The sequence below is a fragment of the Sciurus carolinensis genome, chromosome 6 (genome assembly GCF_902686445.1).
Source record: "Sciurus carolinensis chromosome 6, mSciCar1.2, whole genome shotgun sequence".
In the NCBI taxonomy this organism is placed as follows: Eukaryota; Metazoa; Chordata; class Mammalia; order Rodentia; family Sciuridae; genus Sciurus; species Sciurus carolinensis.
Window position 1 is genome coordinate 57,310,073 of NC_062218.1, and position 27,998 is coordinate 57,338,070.

The window sequence follows — 27,998 nt, forward strand, 5'->3', positions numbered from 1 at the left end:
AACGGAAGTGGCTGTTGGACGCTTTCGGGTAGCTTTAAATTCCTGCTGTCTTGAGCGCTTGTCCCTTTCCACTGGAGTCGGGCTTTGAGCGCCTGATGGCTTTAGACGTCAAGTCTCGAGCAAAGCGCTATGAGAAACTGGACTTCCTCGGGGAGGGACAGGTGAGTCGCTGGGACTAGACTGAGAGGACCCTGAGCTGGGAGCATCGCGCCGCTTCCCACCTTTGCAGCTTTCTTGTGGAAGCCAGAGGACTGGCCTGGCTGCTCGTTCTTCTTGGGTGGGGGTTGGTGGTGGGGAGGCCGCGCACATTCACCTGTTGCCTATTGAAGATCCTAACGACATCCTGGAAGTGAACCCTAAGGCGCGGTCCTTCTGAAGAACTGGCTGGAGCGGGACTTGGACTGCCCGACCACATTCCAAGCCGCCGCGAGTCCTCTCAGAACCCTGGGTTCTTCAGTTCCCCAAATGTAAAGAAAAAGGCAAACACGCACTTAATGTTATTCCTGTTTTTCTTTATAGTTTGCCACGGTTTATAAGGCCAGAGATAAGAACACCAACCAAATAGTCGCCATTAAGAAAGTAAGATAAATTTTATGTTGTTTTTTTCCTTAAGTGTCCTTGCAGATGTCTATGTAATGAATTGATTGGTGGCCGTTTTACTACTCTTGACTGCACTCTGAGAATGAGAAGTTACTCATGTCATTTCCAGAAACAGTAGCGTTATTTAGTGCCTCGTGTTCCAAGGAGGGAACTATGGAATCGAATCAGGTTTTGTGAGGAAGCTGTGTTTTATTTTTGCTGCTCGAACACGGATGTTGGCTAAAGGGTCAAGTATTGCCCATCTGTTCAGTCTTCAAAAACTTTCTTTCCAGGTCATTAGTTCTGCCCTACCTGCATCCATTCTGTGTGTATATTTATTTTCTTTGTACAGGTTTACATGAAAGGTTTTCAGTAGCATTAACAACACTGCTGTAGCCAGATGTAGCGACCCATATCTGTAACCCCAGAGACTTGGGAGGCTAGAGGCAGGAGGATGCAAGTTCCACGCCAGTCTCAGGAACCCTGTCTGAAAATAAAAATAAAAAGGGCTGGGGCATAGCTCTGTGGTTCAGTTCCCAGTACCATAAAACAAAGAAAAACCTAATGTGCATTTTAAACTTAGATTCATTTAAAAGACTTCAGTCATAAGTAGCTAACATTCTTTATGCCAGGCACTTTGAATATGCACTTTTTTCACTTGCCCCTCCAAACAGCCTGTGAAATAGTTAAAGGAATTCCTATTTTGCACTCAGAACTTGAGATTGAGAAAGGTTAGTTAGGTGACTTGTTAAGTATACAAAGGTAGTTCTGGGGCTGTAGCTCAGTGGCAGTGCTTGCCTACCATGTGTGAGGCACTTAGCTCCACATAAAAATAAACAAAGGCATTCTGTCCATCTACAACTACAAAAATAAAAAAATTTTAAAAAGAATACAAAACTAGTAATTGCTGAAGTTAAGATTTGAATTCTGATGTCCTGATATGAGCCAGGTTCATTGCTTTTCCTTATGCTACTGAAAATCATAACCCTCTGAAGGAGAGGCTGTTTGTCTCACCTATCTCAGGGCCTGTTAGTGGAGTAAGTGACCTCCATATTCCTTTGTTCCTGTTGCTACTTTGAATTTGTTCTTCAAAACCTCTAACTCTAATGTATATCATCAGGCTTCCAGCTTCCAGCCTCCCAGGCACTCTCTCCTATTCACTTAATATCTGGCTCTTTGTTTCATTATTCCTGCCATCCTTATCTTTGTTCTATTATTATTTCTTCTTTAATATCCTTGTTTTCCAGCTTATGTTTTATGATCCTCCATTATAGCCATTCCCTTGTAAAACCCTTAACTCTTCTGGCTCCCTTGTAATCATTTCAGTTCTAGTCCTAGTTCCCTGTTTCTTGGACCCCTTAAATTCATTCCATTCCTAAAATTATTGTATTTGCTTTGCCTTCTCATTATATTTTCTTTGTAGAACTTGTTGTGGCTAATTGGTTATTATTAAGGTTTCATTCAGATGTGTTCTCCACATAGAGGCCTTCTATGTTCAGTCCAGCTAAAATATGTATGCCTCCTTCTCTGTTGTCCTTGCAGTTGCTCCTTCTTATCTTTATGGTATTTATCAAAATTGAAATCCTCTTATCTGAGTTTATTGTCTATTTAATTCCATTCACATAGCTAGAACTATGGCAAGCACATTGTAGGCACTCTAAAAATGTATTGAGTTAGCTGGGTGTGGTGGTGCATGTTAATATTTCTAACTTAGGAAGGTGGAGACAGGGGAATCACCCGAGTCCAGGAGTTTGAGGCTAACTTGTGCAACGTGACAAGAGTCTATCTCAAAGTCCAAATGTTTTTTGTTGCTTGTTTTTAGCATTAATTGGGACTTAAAATCCACCCTTTTTCTCTGTTGTAGACTTTTCCTTCTTAAAGTAGCTTAAATTATATTTAGTTTTTATTTTCTTTCAAATGATATATTTTTGTGGTTTTAAAAGTCACTTAAGGGCTGGGGATATAGTTCAGCTGGTAGAGTGCTTGCCTCCCATGCACAAGGTTCATGGCCCTAGGTTCAACCTGGGTTCAATCCCCAGCCCCACCACCAAAAAAAAAAAAAAAAAAAAGAAGGTCAGTTAATAGGCCAAGACTTTTAACATGACTCATTCCTCTATCCCTGGTTTTCCTTTTTTTTCTTTTTAAAAAATATTTTAATTTTAGATGGACACAGTATCTTTATTTATTTTTTTGTGTAATGCTGAGAATTGAACTCATTGCCTCATATGTGCTAGGCAAGCACTCTACCACTGAGCCACAACCCCAGACTTACCACTGGTTTTCACTCCTCAGAGCAACCACTTTTCAATTTTAATTTTCCTTTTTTATTTACCTCCATTTTAAAAATAATATGCATAGATTTTTTTTTTTGGCATGTTGTTTATATGTTTTATTTCCTCAGCATTATTTTTACTTTCTTGCTATGATTATGGGAGATTTGGTACTTTGGACCTTCCTGTTGCAGCCCTCATAATTTCTTCTCCCTTTATTTCTACCCCAGTTCTTTTGTTACAGTGTATGTTTAAGTTTACAAAAAAGAAATTTTCAAATAAGGTACTCTTTACCCTTCACCTAATGGGTCTTGGATTCTAAAAATCACTGATCTTCCTCATTCTTTTAAAATGATCCAACTGGGGCTTGAAATATAGCTTAAGGGTAGAACAGTGCTCACTATGCCCTGGTGAGTTCAGTCCTCAGGACCACCAAAAGATCATATTGAATTTATGTTTACCATGTTTGTTTGTTTCCTTTTTTTTTTTTTTTTTTTTTTTAGTTGTAAATGGACATAGTACCTTTATTTTATTTACTTACGTTTTTGTGGTGCTGAGGATTGAACCCAGTGCCTCACATGGGCTAGACAAGCTCTCTACCACTGAGCCGCAACCCCAGCCTCTCCCATGTTTCTTTTTTTTTTTTTTTTTAAGTTTTTAGTTGTAGGTGGACACAATATTTTTATTTATTTGTTTTTATGTGGTGCTGAGGATTGAACCTAGTGCCTCACACATGCTAGGCAAGCACTCTACCACTGAGCTACAGCCAAAGCCCTCTCCCGTGTTTCTTAACTTAGTCAATTCCCTGGTGAGTCTTTGGCTCATTTCTCATTTTTCAGTATTTGTATCAAATATACGTATCTTAATACAATACATATTGTTTGCCTGCATTTAAACTGTATATACATATATCTATACATGTATATATGTAATATATATTCTATAATTTTTTCTGAATCAGCATTATGAAATTCATATCGATATATATAGATCATGTTTATTTATGCTCATTGATTAGATTCCATTATATATAACTGTACTGAATTTTTTTTTCTTCTTTGTGGTTCTGGGGATTGAACTCTGGGTCACTAAGACTGAGTAATATCCCCAGCCCTTTTTCTTTTTTTTTATTTTGAGACAGGATCTTACTAAATTGCTGAATGTGGCCTCAAATTAACTTTTTTTAATTCTTACTTGTTATATATGATAGAATGTATTTTGACATATTATACACGTATGGAGTATAATTTCTCATTCTTCCAGTTGTACATGATGAAGCCTCAAACTTTCTATCCTTCTGCCTCACCTTTCTAAATTGCTGGGATTAACATGGGATTACAAGGGTGTACTCTACTACATTCAGCTATACAGAAATTTTTTATTCAGACTCTGTTGATAGTAGCCCTTCTATGGACAGTTTTTTGTTTGTTTGTTTGTTTTAAACCAGGAATCGAACCCAAGGGCATTTAACCATTCAGCCACATCTGCAGCCCCCCCCCCCTTTTTTTTTTTTTTTTTTTTTTTTTTTTTTTTTTTTTTTTTTTTTTTTTGAGACAGGCTTGTACTAGGTTACTAAATTGCTGAGTGCTAAGGTGGGCTTTGAAACTGTGATCCTCCTGCCTCAGCCTCCTGAGCTGCTGGGATTACAGGTCTGCGCCACGATGTCTGGCTCTATGGGCAGTCTTTTTTTAGGACAGTCTTAATGAGTCATCTTGTATGTGTATTTTAGCTTCTCTAGAGAATGTATCTATATTTGAAACCAATTATGAATTTTTGCTTCAGAGTATTAAAAACCATCATCTTCACAGATAAGGTCAAATTGTTTTCTGACATGTCTGATTTGGTTTACCTTTTACCCACTCTCAACATTATTTGTATTGTCAGACATTAAGACATTTGTTATTTAGATGTGTTGAAAAATGGTGTGTTTGATGTTTCAGTTAATGTTTCTTTGATTATTAGTGAGTTTGATCACCTTTTCTTATTGACTCCTGCTTGTTTTTCTTTGAGGTAGTTTACATGGCGGGTGTGTGTGATTGTGTGTGTGTGACTGGGGATTGAACTCGGCACTCACAAATGCCAGGCAAATTGCTCTGCTCTGTCTGTGCTACATACTCAGCACAGTTTGCTTATATTTTTTTCTTTGTGTTGATATTTTGAAATTTATCATATATTCTGAATATTGATCCTTAGAAATATACATTGCAGATGTCATCTCCCTGTTCATAGCTAAACTTTATTTATGGTATCTTTTAAGGTACTGAAAGTTAATATGGTTGAATTTGTCAATTTGGTTCCCTTTTAATGTACTTTCCTATTTCCTATAAGGAAGTTCCTAAAAGGAATTATCCCATAAAAATTTTTTTGTGTTGTATACTGGGGATTAAACAAAGGAGCACTCCACCACTGAGCCACATCCCCAGCCCTATTTTGTATTTTATTTAGAGACAGGATCTCACTGAGTTGCTTAGTGCCTTGTTTTTGCTGAGGCTGACTTCGAACTCATGATCCTCCTGCCTCAGCCTCCCAAGCCATTGTAGCTTTTCTGTATTATGTGATGTGGTGATCTAATATTTTCCCCCAGCCGTCCTAACACTACTGATTGCCTGGTTTTTTTGTTTTGTTTTGTTTAATATTTTTTAGTTGTCACTGGACCTTTATTTTATTTATATGTGTTGCTGAGGATCAGACTCAGCGCCTCACACATGGTAGGCAAGTGCTCTTCCACTGAGCCACAACCCCAGCTCCTGATGCCTGCTCTTTACTCCATACACTTGTAATGCTGAGTTCCATTTTATACTTGGATCTATTTCTAAGCATGCTATTTTGTTCCAGTGACTGATGACTGATGGGGAACCCCATCTCTGTTGAAGTACTATAGTATCTTTCATTACTTTTGCTTTGTAATAAGTCTTTTTTTTTTTTTTTTTTTTTGGTGGTGCAGGGCCTTGTGCTTGCAAGGCACAGCAAGCACTCTACCAACTGAGCTATATCCCCAGCCTGTAATAAGTTTTAAAATTTGTGAAGTCTCATACATGTTGCTTTTTTCTTCAGAATTGCCTGGGCTTCTCTCTAATCAGGTTGGGAAATTTGAAAGAGGAAAATTTGAATAGGAGTCAGCTGTGCCATTATTGTTAATTTGAAAATAGCCTTATGGGTTATGTAAGAATGTCCATGTTTTAGAGTTGTTTACTTAATTGTATAGAGGTGAAATGACACAAAGATTTGGATTCACTTTAAAATATTTTAGTCAACAAAAGAGAGGATGCATGAGTAAGTGTAGCAGAATATTAGTTACTGATGAATCTGGGTGATGAAGCAGAGAGCTTCATGAGATTAGTTTTTAAAAATGTTTAATACAGTATGTGTTAAGTCTACATAATTATTCGATTTTTGTTTGTGTTTTCTTCTATATTAGATCAAACTTGGACATAGATCAGAAGCTAAAGATGGTAAGTATTTCAAATAGTCTGACAAATTAGGAAATGTTTTTACTTTCATTGAGGAAATGAGCAAATTATTATTGAGAGTTAGCAGTGGTTCTGGATAGAGTTATTGTAGTGCCCCTCACCCCCAAAATATAGACAGACTCAGGACAGAGAGGGGACATTTGATGATTTTCGCTATTTGAGTGTTCAGAGGAACGTTCAAATACTTAAGTAAATGGAAGGCAGCAAGGTAGCTTGTTTTGCTGTCCTTGTTACTGTTTTAGGTGTTATAATCCATTGCCTTTTCTATTTCAGAGCTTCTAATTACTTTGAAAATTGAGGCTACATCTTTATGGAAATACACAGAGTTCACTATAGAATGCATATGTGGAGAAAAGATTTATTTCTTAATCATCAAAAAACATATTTCTTATTAAAAGCACAAGCCTATAATCCCAGCTACTCAGGAGACTGAAGTAATAGAATCACAAGTTCAAGGCCAGCCTGGGCAAACCCTCTCTCAAAATGAAAAGGATTGGGAGTATAACTTAGTAGTAGAGCTTTTACCTAGCATGTACAAGACCCTGGGTTCAATCCCCAGGACTACAAAGAAAGAAAAGGTGGGGCCAGCATCAGATCTTGTTTTGAGTTCTATCCTTTGTGTTCGAAAAGATACTGTCTTATCACTTCTTTGCTTTTAGCACAAATAATCTGCCTTTAATATTTGTAGATAAGAGAAGAGAACCTAATTTTCATGTATATGCTAATTATCATGTATCTGTGTACTCTGTCTCATGTTCTTCAGATTTGTTATATATAAAGCAGATATGTTTTTTAACTACTACTCATAGTCTGTGTTAAGCTGCTTTAAAAGAAAATTTGATTTGTCATAAAAATTGTCAGAATTGCCATCATTTTTCTATGTAATTTTTTTGTTTTCTGAAATCAACCTTTCCTAAAAAATATATTTGTTGGATAGTTGGAGATTTGAGAATCATTGTTCATTTTTTGCTTTGCCTTTTTCCATAGGTATAAATAGAACAGCCTTAAGAGAGATAAAATTATTACAGGAACTAAGTCATCCAAATATAATTGGTGTGAGTATGATCTGAGTTGTTTAATTTATAGAACCCTGCCTTTTTTTATTATGATGGATATTGATTTTGATTGAAGGATTAATTGTTCTAGGTGACCTTTGAAAAAAGCTTTAATCTATCTGAAATGTATTTTCTATCCTATTTTAGGCAGTGTCTTTAAAATCATACTACTGATGAAATGTTGAAAAAAAATGTTGACATATGCTCATTTTGCCAGAAATCATTTTGAATCCTATAGAACACTAGCACAGTGCATTCAAAACCCTTTATTTGGCCTGTGTAAGACCTTGAGCAAATTCTTTTTAAACTACATACTGGGCTAGTGCTGTAACTCAGTAGTAGAGTGCTTGCCTAGCATGTATGAGGCCCTGGGTTTGATTCCCAACATTGCAAAATAATAATAATAACAATAATAGTAATATTATTATAAAATAATACTAACAAAATATCAATAAAATAATAATAATATTAATAAAATAATTGTTAATAATCATATTCATAAAATAATATTAGTATTATTATACAGTCCCTACCTCAAAAGGTTGTTACAAGGCTAGCTATTTGAATACATGTATCTAGATTAGTGCCTGCCATGGAGAATATACTCATTCACTTAATGGTAGAGGATTTTTTTCCCTCTTTTCCTTTCTTTTCTTTTTTATGGATTAGGAATTGAAGGGCCTTGGCACATGGTAGGCAAGTGCTCTACCACTAACCCTAGAGGATTATTATTTTTTAGAGGGGTCTCTGTTTCAAGACTGGTCTTGAACTCCTGGACTCAAGTGATCCTCCTGCCTCTGCCTCCTGAGTAGCTGGGAATACAGGCACATGCCACTGCACCTAGCATGGGTTTTTTTTTTTGGAGGGGGGTTACCTAGGATAGAAGTCAGGGACATTCAACCACTGAACCACATCCCCAGCCCTTTATTGTATCTTATTTAGAGACAGGGTCTCACTGAGTTGTTTAGTGCTTTGATTTTGCTGAGACTGGCTTCAAACTCGCTATCCTCCTGCCTCAGCCTCCCGAATTGCTGGAATTATAGGCATGTTTCACTTTTTTTTAAAGCACTGTGCTTGGGAATTTTTTTGAATTGGTGACTGAGGTATAGTTTTCATTAATTTATTTCTTACTAACTCCCAAAATCTAGAGGGAAAACTTTTAAGTATTTAGTGGTTTTTACAAAAGTAGTTTAGGCACTTAGGGAGTAACTCAATGATAAAGCACTTGCCTAGCATGTGCAGGGTCCTACGTTTAATCCCCAACACTGTAAAAAGAAAAATATAAATTAAAAAAAAAGTTTAATATTTTTGTGTCTCAAAATATTAATTCCTTTAGTACTATTTAAAAAAGGACAAATGTCAAACTTAATAAAATAATTTGAGCTTTATAGGAAATTACCAACAGTAAATGCTTGTTTAGATTTTTAAAAATTAGTATAATACTGTCAAAGAAAAGAATGAAATAGAGAATCACATTTTAACTTCTAAAATTTTTTGCTTTGCAGCTCCTTGATGCTTTTGGACATAAATCTAATATTAGCCTTGTCTTTGATTTTATGGAAACTGATCTAGAGGTAAGATTAAGATTCCTAGAGAATATTTTTCTCCAGTTTATCAAGGAACCTAAATGTTTATGTCCTACCTAAGAAGAGACTAGTATTAAAAAAAAATGCTTAATTCTATTGAAATCTGGATAGACTCTGAAATCAAAAAGATCTCTCAGTTCTTTTCCTATGATTAGCTGTTTTCATAGTGCTAAAATACAGAGATTTGGATTTCATTAGTTATTTCTATCTACTACTTTCCCTATAGCTTATTGACATTATTTTTAGAGAAATGAGCATTAGACCTGTTATAATTTTGAAATTTCCACCATATTTTCAGATTAAAGCCATCTTTTTGAAAGCCAGGTTGCCTTTTAAAAATTTAAAATCTCATGCTTTTTATTAATATTAGTTGAGTTTCAAAAGAATGATAATCGAAAGATATAGAAGAACTGAAATTTTCATGCACTACTGGTGAGAATGCAAATGGTATAATCAAGAAACTATGCAAGAAACTGGAAACAGTTTTGCAGTTTCTTATGTAATTAAATACACATTAAGTCAAAGAAAGGATTTCATATAACAGTATCAAGTAATAAAAGAGATACCCTAAATATTACAAACTGGTGGCAATAAAGTCTATAGTCTATAGCGATAGGTTCTTCTGTCATCAGTGTCACTAATATTGATTGCTATCACTAATTAATAAGATTGTTATCTAGCAATAGCACTGCTATGTATTTATCCAAGAGAAACAAAAACATTGCCAACACAGAAATTACTTGGTACAAAAATATTTAGTTTTATTCCTAATCGTCAAAACTGGAAACAAATCAAATGTCCATCTAGTGAATATATTAATCTGTTGTAGCCTATATAATGGACTACTACTCAGGAGTAAAAAGGAATGGTAAATGTAGGAATAAACTGACTTTTGGCACAACTCACAAATAAGGCCACCTGAACTGAGTTTTACATTGATTCAGTTGTTTTTTTGTGTGTGTGTTTTCTTCATATTTGTGCATACTTAATAATGGTGGTTTAGGCAGTCTGGCTTACATTCTTAGAGTCTAATAATCCCTGAAGTAAGAAAGTGCTTTTGTTCTCTTTTTTTCTCCATTTCCTGCCTTTCTCTCTCTGTCTCTTTTTTAACCCGTTTTCCCCCATTTTTAAAAAAAATTGATGTGTTATAGTTGTACATACTGATGAGATTTGTTGTTACATATTCATACATACACATAATACACAATGTAACAATATAATTTGGCCAATATCACTCCCCAGCACTTTTCCCCTCCTTTCCCACCTCCCTCTTCTTGTTTCCCTTTTCTCTGCTGATCTCCTTGATTTTCATGAGATCTGTCCCCATTTTTCTTTTCCTCTCTACCTTTGGACTTTGTTCTCTTTGATTCTAGCAGAAGTACTTGGCTTGGTTGATTGGTTAGTCTTAGGGCATGCATCCTTCCCTGAGACCGGCAGTCTCTTGGCCAAGAGATTGCAGTGTGGTAATGACCATGCCTGCATCATGTGCCTACTTCTGAATCCCTCAGATGGTGGGGGTTGGTCAGTACTTTCTTAACCATGTGGACTGAGCTGGGAAGAGTGCTGTCCTGATGGAATACTGAATACAGAAGGATCAAGCAAAAACTACAGATGACTGCCCCTTTTAAACAAAGTTGTAGGATATGAAGCATTGCTTTCTTCCCAAACTAGAGATGATCTTTAACCACCTTAACTAGAAATTCTGACAGTGCCTTCAAAGGAGATTTGGATAGTCTGTCTTGGAGATTCTTCTGTATGACATAATCATGTTAAATATGTAAATTTTTTTTTTTTTTTTTGGGGGGTGCTGGGGATCTTACCCAGGGCCTTGTGCTTACGAGCAAGCACTCTACCGACTGAGCTACCTCCCCAGCTCCTGTAAATTTTTTAATATGGTAGAGTTCATTTGAAATAATGAAGTGTACCTGTATGTATATCTGCTTTATAGGTTATAATAAAGGATAATAGTCTTGTGCTGACACCATCACACATTAAAGCATATATGTTGATGACTCTTCAAGGGTTAGAATATTTACATCAACACTGGATTCTACATAGGGTAAGGTTTTTAATATTATTTCTTTAAATTTGTCAAGTTTTATATGGCCATTTTAATATATAATGGTCTGAATATCTAAATTGTTGAACAAAATAAAGATACAGCGAAACCATTTTATTCCAGCTTCTTCTACTTTGTGTTCCTTCAATTGCAGCATATGGTGCTATGTGTACTTCAAATTTCTGTGTAAAATTTAGAACTGGAAGAGATCCAGTACTTTATCTTTTTCATAGATGAAGAGCTAAGTTGCTAAGTTACCCAAGATATTTTTTTTCAGGGTCAGCAGCTGATAATTGACAGGGTGTTAGAACCTACATCTTTGGGCTTTAAGTCCAGTATTCTTTGTGCTATACTGTTGTTATAGGGCAAAACATAGTGAGAGACTGGATTAACTTTTAAAGTACCTTTAAAAAATCAAATTTCTAGTGGCTCTACAATTCATAGAAGTTGTGAAATAAAACTTATGAAATTGAATTATTTTTATAAACATTTAGCTGTTGGAACATGACTGATGATTTGTCTAGGTAGGATGTGCTGGTCTCACCATGTGATGCCCTGCACTGCATAGAGACTCCAAGAGAGTCCCCACCAGCAAGAAGGCTGTCACCAGATGTGGCCCCTTGACCTTAGGCTCCCAGCTTTTTAGAACTGAGTGGCAGAGCCCTTAGTACAGTTATGGAAAGATGAATGAATAAATAAATGAGAAAAAACAAGCAAGAAAGAGTGGCCTTGGAGACAAACTTTCTGACATCAAATATTTTGAAACTTAAATATTTGTAAGGAGAAAAGGAGACAAGAATAACAAAGTCGGGCTGGGGATAGCTGGTAGAGTGCTTGCCTCGTAAGCACAAGGCCCTGAGTTCGATCCCCAGCACCACAAAAAAAAAAAAAAAAAAAAAAAGAATAACAAAGTCATCCTTCAGTATCCATGGGGGATTGTTACCAAGTTCCCACAGATACCAAAATCTAGAGATGCTCAAGTCCGTTATGTAAAATGGAGTAATATTTGCATTATAACCTATGCAGTTCTTGTGTATACTTTAAATCATCTCTAGATTACTTATAATACCTAATATAAAGTAAGTGCTATATAAATAGAGCAGACACAGCCATCATAGTAAACTGCATAGTAAATGATTGTTGGTTGGCTGAATCATGGATGTGGAACTTGTAGAGGATAATGATATTTAAGTACTTAGCTTTGCCCTCAGATTTAGAAAGCAATCCATTAAGTGCAAGGCTATATACTTTATATTTAAATCACTTTAAAACATCTTTTAGATATCAGATTCTTTTCAAATAAGGAAAAAATTTTTTTTCAACCAAAAACATTGTACAGTCCAAATTCTGAAAAGGAAAAAAGAAAAAGTAAAATAATTGTTGGTAATGTCCTAATATAGCTTTGGGTCTCAGTGTGATCAATATCATGTATATGCTTCTCTATCTACCATTAAAGTTAGAGAGTAATAAGGTAAATGCATCCCTTTGTTTTCATCTGTTTCTCTTTGAAGGTATCATTATTTGTATTATATATTCTGTATTTTCCCCCTGTAATCCTTAAAGTTCTGTATAAGTGGTTGTTATTTCTAATACAGTATTAACATCATAAAAATGATTGTCTTCATTTTGTAAATAGAAAAGCTGAAGCATAGCAAGTTTATTTCTCAAGAAATTTTAGTGAGTAACCAGGAAATGTACTACCAGGATAGATGTAAAGAAACTATTTCCTCTGGCTGAGTTCACTTGAAAATAAAATTTCCTAGGTCTTTTGTCTCCAAAAAAAAAAAAAAAAACCAAACAAAAAAACATCAGATAGATGTTGTTGGGTACCCTATTTAGATAAGTACATAAGAATATATAATTTTAAACTAGTAGTCCCTGTCTTAAATTTGGAACTTTTTTTTTTTTTTTTTTGCGGTGCTGGGGATCAAACCCAGGGCCTCGTGCTTGCAAGGCAAGCACTCTACCAACTGAGCTATCTCCCCAGCCTTGGAACTTTTTTAGGTTAATACTGGTAGCCTTGGGACTGGGGAGATAGCTCAGTCGGTAGAGTGCTTGCCTTGCAAGCACAAGGCCCTGGGTTCGATCCCCAGCACCCAAAAAAAAAAAAAAAAATACTGGTAGCCTTTTGCATAGATTTTGAAGAATATGTTCTTCCATTTTTTCTTTATGTATAATGCTTTTATTTTCTGAAGCTCATATCTATTACTGTTATTAAATTCATAGTTGCTATGACTTATTGGGTGCTTATTATGAGCCAGTCATTTCATTTGACCCTTTACAGAAAATATTAAATTTAATCTTTACAGTCTATGAATTAGTTAAATTGGTGCTTAGTGAAATTAAGTACCTTATCCAAGATCTCACTAAGTAATACTACAAGTCTTATTTTGCTTTGGGACTTTACATTTGTGGAAAAATATTGACTGTTGTTTAAAATTTGAATATTACCCTGTTTTCTGTGTTTTAAAGATAAGCTAACTAAATATATCACTATGGTATTCTCCCCAATCCTGCTTATATGTTTTAAAACCTCCACGATACAGGATCTGAAACCAAACAATTTGTTGCTAGATGAAAATGGAGTTCTAAAACTGGCAGATTTTGGCCTGGCCAAATCATTTGGGAGTCCCAATAGAGCTTATACACATCAGGTTGTAACCAGGTAAGAATCCCTTAAATAACTAAAAGTTTAGCTATTATTGATTATTGGTCGCAAATGAGTATCAGTTGACTTCTCTGAAATTTCTTGGCAGAGTTTCAGAATCATTGTTGTTTCTTCTTAAAAATGCATCCCTTTTTTATTATGTTTTATTACAGTAAATAAAACATACAACTCTTTTTTTCAAATAAAATTGAATTGACTCAATTCTCAGATATTTACCTAATAACTTGTTTTTTCTGGTGTTGGGGATTTGAACCCAGAGCCTTGCACATCCTAGGGAAGCCTTCTACCACAGAGCTTCATCCCCAGCCCCTTTAGTAACTTTCGAGAATAATTTATGCTGCTTTTACATTTTAGTTAGATAATCTAAAACTTAAGTGGCCTTTTTTCTACCTAATCACCTGATTTATTGATCCCATATTCATTATATTGGTCCTTCTTGGTTCTCTAACCTTCTTTGTGAATGAAAATTCTCTACACGAAGCATCAATGTTTATTAATTTAATTTAATTTAATTTTTTTGTGGTTCTGAGGATTGAAACTAGGGGTGCTCAGTCTCTGAACAACATTTCCAACCCGTTTTATTTTTTATTTTGTGAGTGTCCTGCTAAGTTGCCAAGACTGACCTTAAATTTGTAATCTTCCTGCCTCAGCCTCCTGAGTAGTTGGGATTAAACACATATGCCACCTGGCTTGCAGAAGCAGTATTCTTGAAAATTGACAAGTGTCTATGGTATATTGTAGTCATGATGAAGGATTGATTTTAGAAATAGGCAAGGGGCCAGGTGTGGTAGCATATGCCTGTAATCCCAGCAGCTCTGAAGGCTGAGACAGGAGATTTGCAAGTTGAAGGACAGCCTCAGCAACTTAGTGAGACCCTGTCTCAAAATAAAAAGGGCTGGGGATGTAGGTGAAGAGTAAATTGCCCCTGGGTTAAATCCCTAGTATCCCCTCCCCCCCAAAAAAAAATCGCAAACAAACAATAAAACAAAAGAGCAGGCAAGGATAGTTTGTCCTAAGAAATGTCTTTAGTAATTCCATTCTCAAATGACATTATTTCTTTTTGTCCTTCAGATGGTATCGGGCCCCTGAGTTACTATTTGGAGCTAGAATGTATGGTGTAGGTGTTGACATGTGGGCTGTTGGCTGTATTTTAGCAGAGTTGCTTCTAAGGGTAAGTCTTAAATTAGTGTACATACTTCAGTATTGTTTGTGTCGCATTCATCTTCTCATCATTATCCCTGCAATAAAAACCCTAGAAACCAACCAAATATTTTTTAAAAATCCTCAGCTGGAAGCAGCATGGCACACATATAACCCCAGCTACTCAGAAAGAATCATGAGTTTGAGATTAGCCTGGGAACTTTTTTTTTTAAAAGCCTCTTCCAAATACAACCTTTTTATTAATGCTAACATGAGATGAGAAGACCTCTGTTTAGAATAAGGGTCTTATTATAGTTATATTTCAGAATGTAGAAATTAACTTTTATGGCAGGATTTCTGTACTGACTAAATGTGTTAGAATAAACTTTTGTACTGGAAGGTTTTTTCTTTGGAGCAATTTAAAAGTATACTTAAGGAATATATCAACCATTGCAGCTGCCGCTCCAGGGAAGTTTATTTTTTATTTATTTTTTTCCCCACACAATTTTAGTCCATATTTTATTAGTGCATTATAGCTATATATTCATACTTGTTAATATATTATTGTTATATATTCATACTTGTACACATTATAACAGTATAATTTGGCCAATATCATTCCCTGACGCTCTCCCCCTCCTTCCCTCCATCGTACCTTTAGGTCTACGTTCTCTATTCTACCGATTTTCTCTATTCCTTTGATTTTCATAAGATACCCAACCCCTGCCTTTCTTTTCTTTTTTTCCTCTTTAGCTTCCACATACCAGAGAAATCATGTGATTCTTGACCTTCTGACATAATAGTCTCAAATTCCATCCATTTTCCTGAAAATGACATAATTTTATTTTCTTTATGGTTGAATAAAACTTCATTACACATTTTCATTCTTTTCAACAGATATGGTGACACTAACTTTTCTCTGACATCATCTTATGATAAAATATTTTCTGCTTACTGGAGAGAGAAATGCAAACTTGGAAACTTTTCTCTCATTGTAGTGTTTAGCTCCCAAGGAAGAGTAGCTCTTCTGAAAGATGAAAGCAAATGAGTATTCAGGTATCCTGAAGCTGGGTGTTTTTATCCTCATTCTAGCCCCTACTTACTCAAGTATTTGAAGAAATGTGAAGCCATAACTAGATTGCTTTTTTATTTCCTTAAACACAAAAAATAGATTCTGTGCACCAAAGAGAAAAACTACACTAAAATAAAAAGATGTTTAAGAATGCAGGGCTGGGGGCCGGAGATAGCTCAGTTGGTAGAGTGCTTGCCTAGCTTGCACAAGGTCCTGGGTTCAATTCCCAGTCCCACCAAAAAAATAAATAAAATGATAATAAAAATGCTCTTTTTTTAAAGATTTTTCTTTTTTATTTTATTTTTTTGATTCATTGTACACAAATGGGGTACAATTTTCATTTCTCTGGTTGTACATGATGTAGTCACACCTATTTTTTTTTTAGATGTTGATAAACCTTTATTTTATTCATTTATTTATATGTGGTGCTGAGAATCGAACCCAGTGCCTTACACATGCTAGGCAAGTGCTCTACCACTGAGCCACAACCCCAGCCCTAAAAATGCTCTTTAAAAAAAAAAAAAAAAAAAAAGGTAGGGCTTCGTTTACTGCTCAGTTGTAGAACACTTGTCTAGAGTGTACCAGGCCCTGTGTTTGATCCCCAGTCCCAGAGGTTGGGTGGGGATTCCCAACAGTCCCTTCATGGAGCCCTAATGTGAAAAACTTATTACCTCACAAAGTCCTCACCTCCAAATTATAATCATCGTACGAGCTCGGGGATGAAGTTTCAGTGAGTATCAGAGGGACGTTTATTTTTTATTTTTTTATTTTTTTATTTTTGCGGTACTGGGGATTGAACTCAGGGCCTTGTGCTTGCGAGGCAAGTACTCTACCAGCTGAGCTATTTCCTCAGCCCCAGAGGGACATTTAAACCATAGCATTGCTCCTACCGAGCACCTTGAGAGTGTATCATACCACAAAGCACAAACCCAGGAAAAGATGAAAATTCAAAGCAGGTTTCTACTGAATGCTTATTGCTTTCACACCACTATGAAGGAAAACATAAGTCGCATCATCATAAGTCATGGACTGTATTTACACAGAGAGGAATAACATCTTACATAGAAAACTAAGGATTAGGGTAAGGAATAGCATCAGCCTTCTCAACAGAACATTAGAATTTGGAAAACTACCATGTTTTGAGGGAAAATGATTTTCAACCTAGAATTTTATTCCCTTTCATATTTTGAGTTAACGAGAATAAATAAAATTATTACATTAAGCATTTATATTCCTTTCCATTCTTGGAAAGTTATTGGAAGATGTGGTCTACTATAAATGAGAGTAAACCAAGAGACGGGCATGGGATCCAGGGAACATGAGAATCAGCATAAAAAATGCTAATAAATTCTCTATTGAATAATGAAGTTCTGAGAAAACAGGTATGAAACAACACAGGCTTAGAGAACACTAGTCAGATTGGAATAGGTGAGATGAGAGCTTAGCAGAGGAGATCTCCCAAAAGAAAGAAATTTTAAAAAACAAAACTGGATTACAATAAGTTCAATCATGTAGATTCAGTATTGTGTATGACTTTGAATAACTGGAATCTTAACCTCAGTACCAAGAAAGATGCCAGAGAGAGGGCCACAGGAGTTTCAGAAGTGGGGCTTAGAAACGATTGCCTCTGGAATAACCAAATTGTACAAGAGGGAAACAGTCTTAATATTGATCTTAATATTGATTTGACACTAAACAAAAATCAAATAGTCATAAAAGGGAGGGGGTGATGGTCAAAGGTTTTTATTTTAAGGCTCTAGTACTAGTTAGGTTTTAACAAGGTTTATGTATTAATACAGATACAATATTAAAGACACAAAACTTGCCAGGTGTGATGGTGCACACCTATGATCCCAGGGACTTGGGAGGCTGAGGTAGGAGGATTGCAAGTTCAGGGCCAACCTCAGCAACTTAGTGAGACCCTGTCTCAAAGTAAAAAAGGCTGGGGATGTGGCTCAGTGGTTAAATACCTCTGGGTTCCATCCCTAGTACCAAAAAAAAGCTCTAAAACTATTACAGCTGGTTGATGGTACATCCAGGCTCATTTTACTACTCTCTGCTTTTGCATATTGAAAATATTCATACTAAACAATCTTTTGTCCTAAAAGGAAGAGCTGCCATGGAACTAGAACTTAAGGTTTGTGACTTTTGTTTTATTTTGTGGCAAAAAATGTTGTGTGGGAGTATATTGGTAAGATAAAATCAGCCATATGTTAAAAACTATTAGAGGCCAGGCACAGTGGTACAAGGTGGTATAGCAGAGCTTCCTGCCTTAGATATCATTTTTTCCATATATTACTGCATTGGTTTTCCTCTAGAAGATAAGAATTTTTTATTGTAACCATAATACCTTTGAAATCTGAAGAAAGCAAACAATAATTCATTAATAACAAAAATTCTTGATCAAATACCCAGTCTGGTATTGGAGATTTCTTCAATTTTCTCATTAATGTCTTGCTGAAGTTGGGATTGAAAATCCACACGTTTGGCAGCTTATTTTGGTTTTGAGTTTTTCTTGGGGGGGGGAGGTTTGCAGTGCTGGGAATTGAACTCCGGATCTCATGTACACTAGGCAGTGCTATACCACCCCCAGTCCTAAGTAGCTCATTTTAATGTAAATTTTTTACATCATACAAAAGTATACCCATCCATACAAAAGTACACCCCTCTGACTAAATTGCAAGTTTGTCCACAATTTGCACTGGTGATCTGCACAGTGAGAATACATGTCTCTATAGGAGACAAGATAATTCTTCTGGGATATAAAAAGAAAATATTAAAGAGTACTTTTAATGTTATTTGATATCCTTTTTTTCAGTCTGTATAAATATAATACATATGATGGTGGTTTTGCATAATTTACAAATAAAAGGGGCAGGACAGTCCAAAGCAAACAAAGTACTAGGTTGGGAGCTAGTTGGTAAGTTTTTGCTACTGCTTGACTGGTTGGTTTGAAAAGCAGAATGCATTGTAGCCTTGATGGGTAATCTTCATTTTACAGGAAATGAATGTGGAACATTTTTTTCTTTTTCTTTGATTTAGTTTGAAGTTATGAGTTGAAATGACCCTCTCTTATTTCTTTCTTCCCTCCATTTTCTGGCCTATAACTTAATTTAGGGAATCTCAGAATTCTCGTAAGAAATAAAGTAGATTCTCACCACTACTACTCTTAGGGCTGAGCTCTAGATGTTGTTGAAGGGAGCAGAGAAGTTGCTGAGGATCTGTACTGGTAAAACTTACTAGAAATCTCTTTTCTGGAATGTGTTGGAAATCTGTGCTCTAGGGTGCTGACAAGAGCTGTTCAGGAAAAAAAATCTGTCTCTGGAAGCACTCTGCTAGGTCACTGCTGGCCTCCGGTACCACTGTAGCTGTGCTGGAGAAACTGCTCGTGCTCAATGCTGCAGAGGCCTGATGCTAATGAACCTGAGGATGCCCCTCTGGTGAACTGAGCACGCACACTGAAAGGAGGAAACAACTCGTTCCTTCGCTTAAGGTGTCTCCAGCATTCTCTACTGACAAAACTTCAGTGCCCATTGGTGAAAGATGTATATTTTAAGGTTCCAGATCCATTTACATAGAGAAAGCAGAGGGTGAATTTAGAACTGAAAAGCAATAAATTGATGATTGGCACCTGGGGATGTTTTTGTGGTCTTTTTTCCCTCCTCGGTACTGGGGGTTGAGCCTAGGGGTGCTTTACCACTGAGTTATGTCCCCAGCCCCTTTTTTATTTTTAATATTGAGACATGGTCTCACTAAGTTGCTTGAGGCTTCACTAAACTGCTGAAACTGGCCTTGAAATTGTGATCCTCCTGCCTCGGCCTCCCCAGTCACTGGGATTACAGGTAGGTGCTACTGGGCCTGACTGACTTTTGTGTTTGTTTTTACTGGTGAGAGTAACACAATAACAAAAATGTTGTAGACCTGGCTTTTAATTTCATGTCTTCTCAGCCTATAAACTTTTTCAAAGGCCAGAAAAGTTCTGGAGGTCAATGTTATTCACAGAATAGAGAATTAAATTCCTTTTTTCTTTTCCATATATTTCCATAGATGTTTGAGAAAAATGAATTAGAAAATAAGGTCTATGCATAGCAGAGATTTTTGATTGTTTATCAAAAATCACTAGTTTGTTTATTTGTTTTGGTATCAGGGAGTGAACCCAGAAGTACTTAACCACTGAACCCACATCCCCAGCCCTTTTTATTTTTTATTTTGAGACAGGGTCTCACTAAGTTGCTTAGGGCCTCATTAACTTGCTGAAGCTGGCTTTGAATTTGCGATTCTTCTGCCTCAGCCTCCCAAGTTGCTGGAATTATAGGTGTATGCCATAGGGTCCAGCTAGCTCACTAGTTTTTAACTAACTTGTCATTATTTGTCTTTTAAAGTTTGCCACTATATCTCTTCAGAGAAAGAATCTGTTAAATAGTTAAGTAAGACTAGAGTATTCTCTTCCCTCCCAGTTTTTGTGTCTGCCCTAGAATAGTTTTCTTCTTCAGTCTTTGATATTTCTCTGGCTAACTCCTATTCATCTCTCCATCCTTCACCTGTCCTGCCACTTTCCTTGAAATCCTTCCCTGACCCATCTTGAATGGGCTACGTGCTATTTCTCTGTGCTCTAGGATCCTGTATTCTCACTTAATACAACACATTGTAAATAAATGCCTATTTACTTACATCAACAGTGTTCGCCACCTCCACTGCAGGGGAGGGCAGGGACAATTTTACTCCCTTTTTGTAGTGTTTAGGGTATAGCACAGAGCTGGTTGCATGGTAAAAATCTATTAAAAATTTATGGAGTGAATAAAATGGATAGTGAAGGTACTGCTTACTTTGGTGAATATGGGCAGGATCTAATGCCATATACATTATATCTCAGACTAAATTTAATATTACAGAGATTTTTAGCATTTTCTTAGTAAGTTTATAGTATCGTTTGTATTAAAACTGTCACAAAGCACCTTGAAATAGTTCTCTCTTGCTTTTTCTCAGGTTCCTTTTTTGCCGGGAGATTCAGACCTCGATCAACTGACAAGAATATTTGAAACTCTAGGCACGCCAACTGAGGAACAGTGGCCTGTAAGCCCTTATGAATTGTTTTTAATAAGTTAGGATTCTGTAAATTTATTTAGTTGTCATATGCTTTATATATGTTGTCACATGACAACATATTGAAGAAATGGATTAAATATCTTAGTTTACTTGTAATATCCTTGTTACAAAATTTCAAATTATTAAAAAGTTTATAAAGGAATAAATTAAAATTATGGCATACCCTTCAACCTATGTTATACATATAGCCCTTCTCTCCAGAAATTCCTTCTGTTTGTTGTAAAGCTATGCTGTGAGTTTGTACAGTCACAAACACAAATATATATAATAGGGTTGCGTTTTACCTCATTCTTTAGCAAAAATCGGGGACTGGGTATATAGCTCAGTGGTAGAGTTCATGCTCCACATGCCTATGACACTGGGTTCAAATTCCTGCTCCAAAAAAGGGGTCACACTTTAGATTTTTGTCTTGCACCTAACTTGACTCTTTTTGCTAAAAAAAAAAAAAAAAAATCTGTTACTGATCTTTTCCTTTTTAACAGCTGCATAAATTCTCCCTTATGGCTCTTTCATGTTACTTAACTAATGTCTTCATGGATTTAGGTATATTTATATGAAGTGTTATTAATGCAATTAAGATTTCAATGTTATGTTTATTTTCAATATTATGTTTCAATATTATGATTATTTTATTTCATTACATTTTCTTCAAAAAAAAAAAGATATAAAGTTGGATATAGCATTGTACATCTGTAGTCCCAGCAACTCAGGAAACTGAGGCAGGAGGATCATGTGCCCAAGAGTTTAAGGCCAACCTGGGTAATATAGCAAGACCCTGAGGTCTCAAGAGACAAAAATCTATCATGAAATTTATACCAATTTGAATTGCTAAATTTTATATTATAGTTCAGTAGTATATTTTCATTTATTTATTTGTTGTAGATGAACATACCTTTATTTTATTTATTCATTTTCATGTAGTGCTGAGGATCAAACCCAGTGCCTCATGCATGCCAGGCAAGTGCTCTACCACTGAGCTACAACCCCAGCCCTTCACTTATTTTTAAAATTAAAAAAGTTATGTAACTTTTGATATTTTTTTTCCCATTCTTACTGCATGTCCTGAAGTATAAATAAATGCTAGAAATGAAAAATTTTTAATCAGGTTACTTATCTTATAGTTAAAACTACAATGAAAACTATCTGAAGCTGTTATCTAAAGAGTTTCTTTAGTGTTATTATTTCCTCAGTTTCCTAATTGGAAAGTTTAATATATGTTCTAATTGTAAAACATTCCCTAAAGGTCATCAGTTATTGAGAACTTACTATATGTTATTTATGATGGGCTTTTCATAAATTATATTTAATCTACCCAACAGCAGTACAAATCAGATAGTTGGGGCTTAGTGAGATAAATAATTTATCCACCTAGCATGGTGGTGAGCACCTATAATCCCAGGGGTTCTGGAGCCTAAGGCAGGAGGATTACAAGTTCAAAGCCAGCCTCAAAAACTTAGCAGACCCTATCTCAAAATAAAAAAATTTTTAAAAGGGCTAGGGATGTGACTCAATGGTTAAGTGCTCCTGGGTTCAATCCCTGGGACCAAAAAAAAAAAAAAATTTACCCAAGCTCACAGTATCAGAATTAGGACTCTATTCTAGGTTTGTCTGATTCCACAGCTACTGTTCATAATATGTGTTCTCTGCTTTTCTACTTTTCTACATAGTATTTACTTACCAATATATCTCCCTGCCTTTTTTTTTTTTTTTAACTTTTTAAACTTTATTTTTTTGTGTCGTATGAAGGATTGAACCCAGGGATGCTGTACCACTACATTCCAGCCCATTTTATTTCTTATTCTGGGCAGGGTCTTGCTCAGTTGCCATGGCTGACCTTGGACTGGGAATCCTCCTGCCTTGGCCTGTCAAGTAGCTGGGCTTTAGGTGTCCACCACCATGCCTGGCTAATACACACTTCTGGATCATCTTTTGTGTTCCATTGATCTGTGTATCTCTTCCTCTGCTAATAACAGGCAGTCTTTTTTTTTTTTTTTTTTTTTTTTTTTTTTTTTTTTTGCAGTACTGGGGATCGAACTCAGGGCCTTGCGCTTATGAGGCAAGCACTTTTACCAGCTGAGCTATCTCCCCAGCCCAACAGGCAGTCTTAATTAAATAAGTTATATATTCTTAAAGTCAGGTAGAATGATTCTGCCTACTCTATTCTTTTCCATAAAATTATTTTAGCTATTCCAATTCTTTGCCTTTTTCTATAGTCTACATCTATAATAATTTTGTCAAGATTGTGATTAACAGTTGCATTAAACCTATATCCATTTCAGAACTGATGTCCTTACTATGTTGAATCTTCCAATGTGCAAAAGTGAGGTTTCTCAATTTAGAACTTTTATTTATTTCATCACATTGTGTAGCTCTGAGTACAAGAGCCTATATCTGTTTTGTCCTATTTCATGTAAGTATTTCATTTTTCTTTTTCGTGATTGATATTGTGTTTTTAATTTTGGTGTCCACATGTTCGTTGTTAGTATACAGAACTATGTTTGATTTGTTTTGTATTTATTTTCTATTCTGTAGCCTTATTCTATAATTTTTTTTCTTTTCCAGTACTGGGGATTGAACCCAGGGTTTTATAACCACTGAGCTACATCCCTAACCCTTTCAATTTTTTGAGACAATGTCTTGCTAATTTGCTGAGACTGACCTTGAACTTGTGCTCCTTCTGCCTCAGGTTCCCAAGTAGCTGGGATTACAGGCATGTGCCACCATACCCAGTTAAGTTTTTTTTTTTTTTAAATAGATTTATTGGGATTTTTTTATGTAGACCATCATATCATATGCAAATATGAGTTTTATTTCACCTATGTACCTTTCAGTTCTTTACTTAAATTTGAATTATAAAATATTTTTACAGGACATGTGTAGTCTTCCAGATTATGTGACATTTAAGAGTTTCCCTGGAATCCCACTGCAGCACATCTTCATTGCAGCAGGAGATGATTTGCTGGATCTCATACAAGGCTTATTCTTATTTAATCCATGTACTCGAATTACAGCCACACAGGTATTTTAACAAATCTTTATATTAGTAGATAACAAGGATAATCTTAGCACTGATAAAATAAAATTTGAATTTTGTAAAATTTTCTAACATTCTTTAAATATCAGAAAGATGTATTTTTGTTTGGTTTTAAGGAATAACAAACTTTGTGTCTTTTTCCTAAGGTTATACCCACTATTTGGAGGCATCAAATTATATTATGCACACACAACTATAGGAGAGTTTATACTTGTTTAGGAACATAAACATGTCTATTATTATAATTGGGTTTTAAGTAATTTTATCTGCAGAGGGGAAAAAAACCCATGACTTTTGTAATTTTTAAGAAAGGTATATATTAGTTGAATTCTATGTATTAATTTAAACTTTGTGGCAAGCCTTATGCTGAAAGTGGTTTGTTTAGTGCCCCTTACCCCCATTATCAACCCCAATAAATTGCAATTCAGATAGTTAATTTGGTCAGAAAGTAGTAATGGGGAGGAATTGTATGCTTGCAAGAAATTGAAAGATATTCTAAATTTAACCTAAAAAACTGGTTTAAAAGAAATGAGAATGAAAAATTTGGAAGACCAATATCTGCTCTTAAAAGAAGGGAGGGAAAAAATGGAAAAATAACAATAAATAAATGAATGGAGAAAGTTATGTAAAATCTAAAGATTTTTTTTTCAATATTTTGTTTTAGTTGTAGGTGGACACAATACCTTTTATTTTATTTTTATGTGGTGTTGAGGATTGAACCCAGGTGAGCACTCTACTACTGAGCCACAACCCCACCTCAAGATCTATAGATTTAGTAAAAAACATTTTCTTGCTGAGTGTGGTGGCACACGCCTATAATCCCAGCATCTTGGGAAGCTGAGGCAAGAGGATCACAAGTTAAAAGCCAGCCTCAGCAAAAGCGAGGTGCTGAGCAAATCAGTGAGACCCCCTCTCTTAAATAAAATACAAAATAGGGCTGGGGATGTTGCTCAGTGGTCAAGTGCCCTGAGTTTAATGCTGGTATCCAAAAAGCAAACATTTTCTTTGTTTTATGAACATACACAATAAGGGTTGGAGACAAACCTCAGTGCTAGAGCTCTTACCTAGCATGTGACCATGGTTTCAATACCCAGTACCTGGTGGCAGCGGGCGGGGGCGGGGGGGGGTGGACACAAATGCAAGCACACCAAAAACGATAGGGTCACAAGTTACAAACTCTTAAATTGGGGCACTTTAGTACAGAAATGCAATATAGTATAATGATTTGACCTCACAAAGGAATGAACTAAAATAAAAAAAGTGTCACAGGTCTTCAAATCTCATTAGACTACCAAATCATTGTTTAATACATTTACTTTTATAAATAAGCCTCCTCCTTCCCTTTCCCTCCATTCTCCCTTCTCTCTCAGTACTGGGGATTGAACCCAGAAGCGCTTTACCATGAGCTACATTCCCAACCCTTTTTATTTTTTATTTTGAGACAGGGTCTTGCTAAGTTGCTTATAACCTCACTAAATTTCTGAGGTTGGCCATGAACTTGCAATCCTCCTGCCTCAGACTCCTAAGTCTCTGGGATTATAGGCATGTGCCACTGTGCTCTACTAATAATAAGCCTTCTGTTTTTAACAGTAAATGGTACATTAGTATATACATGCTGGATATTTATTTCACCATTAGAATTACTCTTCTAATTTCAAACATTAAACTTACTGATGCCTTTTTACTCATACGTTATTTATAACAGAAGAGACTAGGTAAAATTATCTAGAAAGTTGTTTTCATTAATAGTGTAAATTTTACAGAAAAATACTAGTCACAGTAATGAATTTGTTAGATTGGGTTGTATTTTTTTTTTCAATTGAAAATTTTTTCAGTTGTTGATGGACCTTGTCTTTAAAATTTTATTTATTTATATGTGATGCTGAGAATCGAATCCAGTGCCTCACATGCTAGGCAAGTGCTCTGCCACTAAGGCACAACCTCAGCCCCATAGATTCAGTTTTTTTTTTCTTTCTTTTTTTTTTTTTTTTTTGCAGTACTGGAGATTGAACGCAGGGCCTTGTGCTTGCGAGGCAGACACTCTACCAACTGAGCCATATCCCCAGCCCTGGGTTGTATTTTGATAAAATTATTTTTTCCTGTGCTGGAGTTTGAACTGCACATGCTAAATACATTCTGTACAACTGAGCTATAACCCCCAGCCCAAAAGAACCCTTAAAAATGTTGGGGATTTAGTTCAGTGGTAGGTGCTTGCCTGGCATGCACAAGACCCTGAATTCAGTTCTTAGTTGTGGTGGCTTCCGGGGTAGAGGGGAATGAGGCAAAAATGGATTTTATTTCATGGATGTCTGTATTAAAGTTGAAATTATATACTCTTCCTTTCCTAGATCTCTGCATGGCCCCAAATTAATTTTCCTATAGAATTGCTATGACTTGGAAATAATACTTTTTAAAATGCAAGTTTTTAAAAGCCTCACGTTTAAGAATTTATATGGTTTGGAATTTGAATATATGTGGATGTTGTAAAAAACGAAGTTCTCTTTAAGCAACTGCATTTTGAACTATATAGCTCATAATGTTTAGAGAACAAAAATATACAATATCTTAAAGTAACAAAATTATCAATCTTAGGATGCTGGATGTTCACTAGGAGTGATTTGCATGTCCACTTGAATGTCCATTCAAGTGTCCATTTGAATGTTCACTGTGTTTTGTTTTGGGAGTAGGGATTATCATGTAGTGTTTCTAATACTCCCAGAAATTTTGGAGCATTAATATTTTGGGCATTTTTAGGTTTTCCTGTACATAGTCCAGATATTCACTTAAAACCTTACTTTGGTATGTTTGAAAAGGCATTGAAAACTAAGTACTTCAGTAATCGGCCAGGACCAACCCCTGGATGTCAACTACCAAGACCAAATTGTCCTGTGGAAACCTTAAAGGAACAGTCAAACCCAGCCATGGCAACAAAACGGAAAAGAACTGAGGCCTTGGAACAAGGTAAAAATTCCCATTTTTGTAAGAAATGGAATGAATTCAGAAAACTCCAAAGAGTTCATATATAGCTAGTGACTGAAGGAAAGCTAAGAAATGTAGCTTATGAACTATTTAATTTTTTGTACTGAGAATTGAACCCAGAGGTGCTTTACCACTGAGCTACATCCCCAGTCCTTATTTTGTATTTTGAGACAGGGTCTTGCTAATTTGCCAAGGGTTTCACTAAGTTGCTGAGGCTGGCCTCTACTTCAGAGCCACCTGCCAAGTAGGCAGGGATTACAGGTGTGTGCCACTGCCAGGGTTGAGCTATTTTTTTTATTTCAGTTGCATTAAATATACAAAATGTGCTATTAACTGTTTTGTTTAATTGAGAATAATTCAGGCATTTTTTAGTATACCTCAGAGTTATGAGAGCTATCTGTGTGTACCTTCCAGATTTACAAGTATACAGTATGCTTAATGTTTGAGTACCAGTAAGTTAAATAATGGAGTTGGAATACAGGGACTGGTTAAAAATCACTACAAGACTAACTGTGAACACTTTTTTTTTTTTATCTTGCATTCTAGGAGGATTGCCCAAGAAGCTAATTTTTTAGTTACAGAGATCCCTGGATGGTATTTTGTTACTGAAGGAAATAGTCCAAGCAAATAATGGAAAAATAGTAAATATTAAGTAAATACTGTAGAAATGAATTTGTAAATATTCTACAGATGTAAAATATGTAAAACTGTCAGTTATTTTTATTAATGTATTTTAAAATAAAAAATTCTACTTTTTCTGAGTGCAGAAATGAGAAAAGTTTGGTTCTTTGAAATGTAGAATTGAAAACACATTAGGAAAACCGTAGAGTTTGTAGTAATATGAATAACTATGTATGACAGTCTTTAAGATCTCAAAATCATGTGAATAACAGTCTCTCTTAATGAAATTTTTTTACTTGAAACTTTAATTTCTTCTACATTAATATATATAAATATAGTTTACTTGTTTTAATTATCAT

General features: G+C 35.6%; 1 protein-coding gene across 4 annotated transcripts; it reads left to right on the plus strand.

The window, feature by feature from the left end:
• The first annotated feature begins 1 nt into the window (after window position 1).
• Window positions 2–27,998, plus strand: Cdk7 (cyclin dependent kinase 7). 4 transcript variants are annotated; one of them, XM_047556049.1, is made up of 12 exons: window positions 2–161; window positions 520–579; window positions 6,268–6,301; window positions 7,307–7,374; window positions 8,880–8,948; window positions 10,909–11,019; window positions 13,566–13,684; window positions 14,759–14,858; window positions 20,886–20,972; window positions 23,875–24,024; window positions 26,853–27,000; window positions 27,565–27,995. In XM_047556049.1, the coding sequence occupies exons 1-12, from the start codon at window positions 96–98 to the stop codon at window positions 27,591–27,593; spliced, it is 1,041 nt and encodes a 346-aa protein (XP_047412005.1). In that variant the 5' UTR covers window positions 2–95; the 3' UTR covers window positions 27,594–27,995. The 4 variants fall into 4 exon arrangements, with proteins under 4 accessions (XP_047412005.1, XP_047412006.1, XP_047412007.1 ...); XM_047556050.1 differs by lacking the exon at window positions 10,909–11,019 and having other exon boundaries at window positions 27,565–27,998; XM_047556052.1 differs by lacking the exon at window positions 2–161 and having other exon boundaries at window positions 564–579; window positions 7,307–7,372; window positions 27,565–27,994.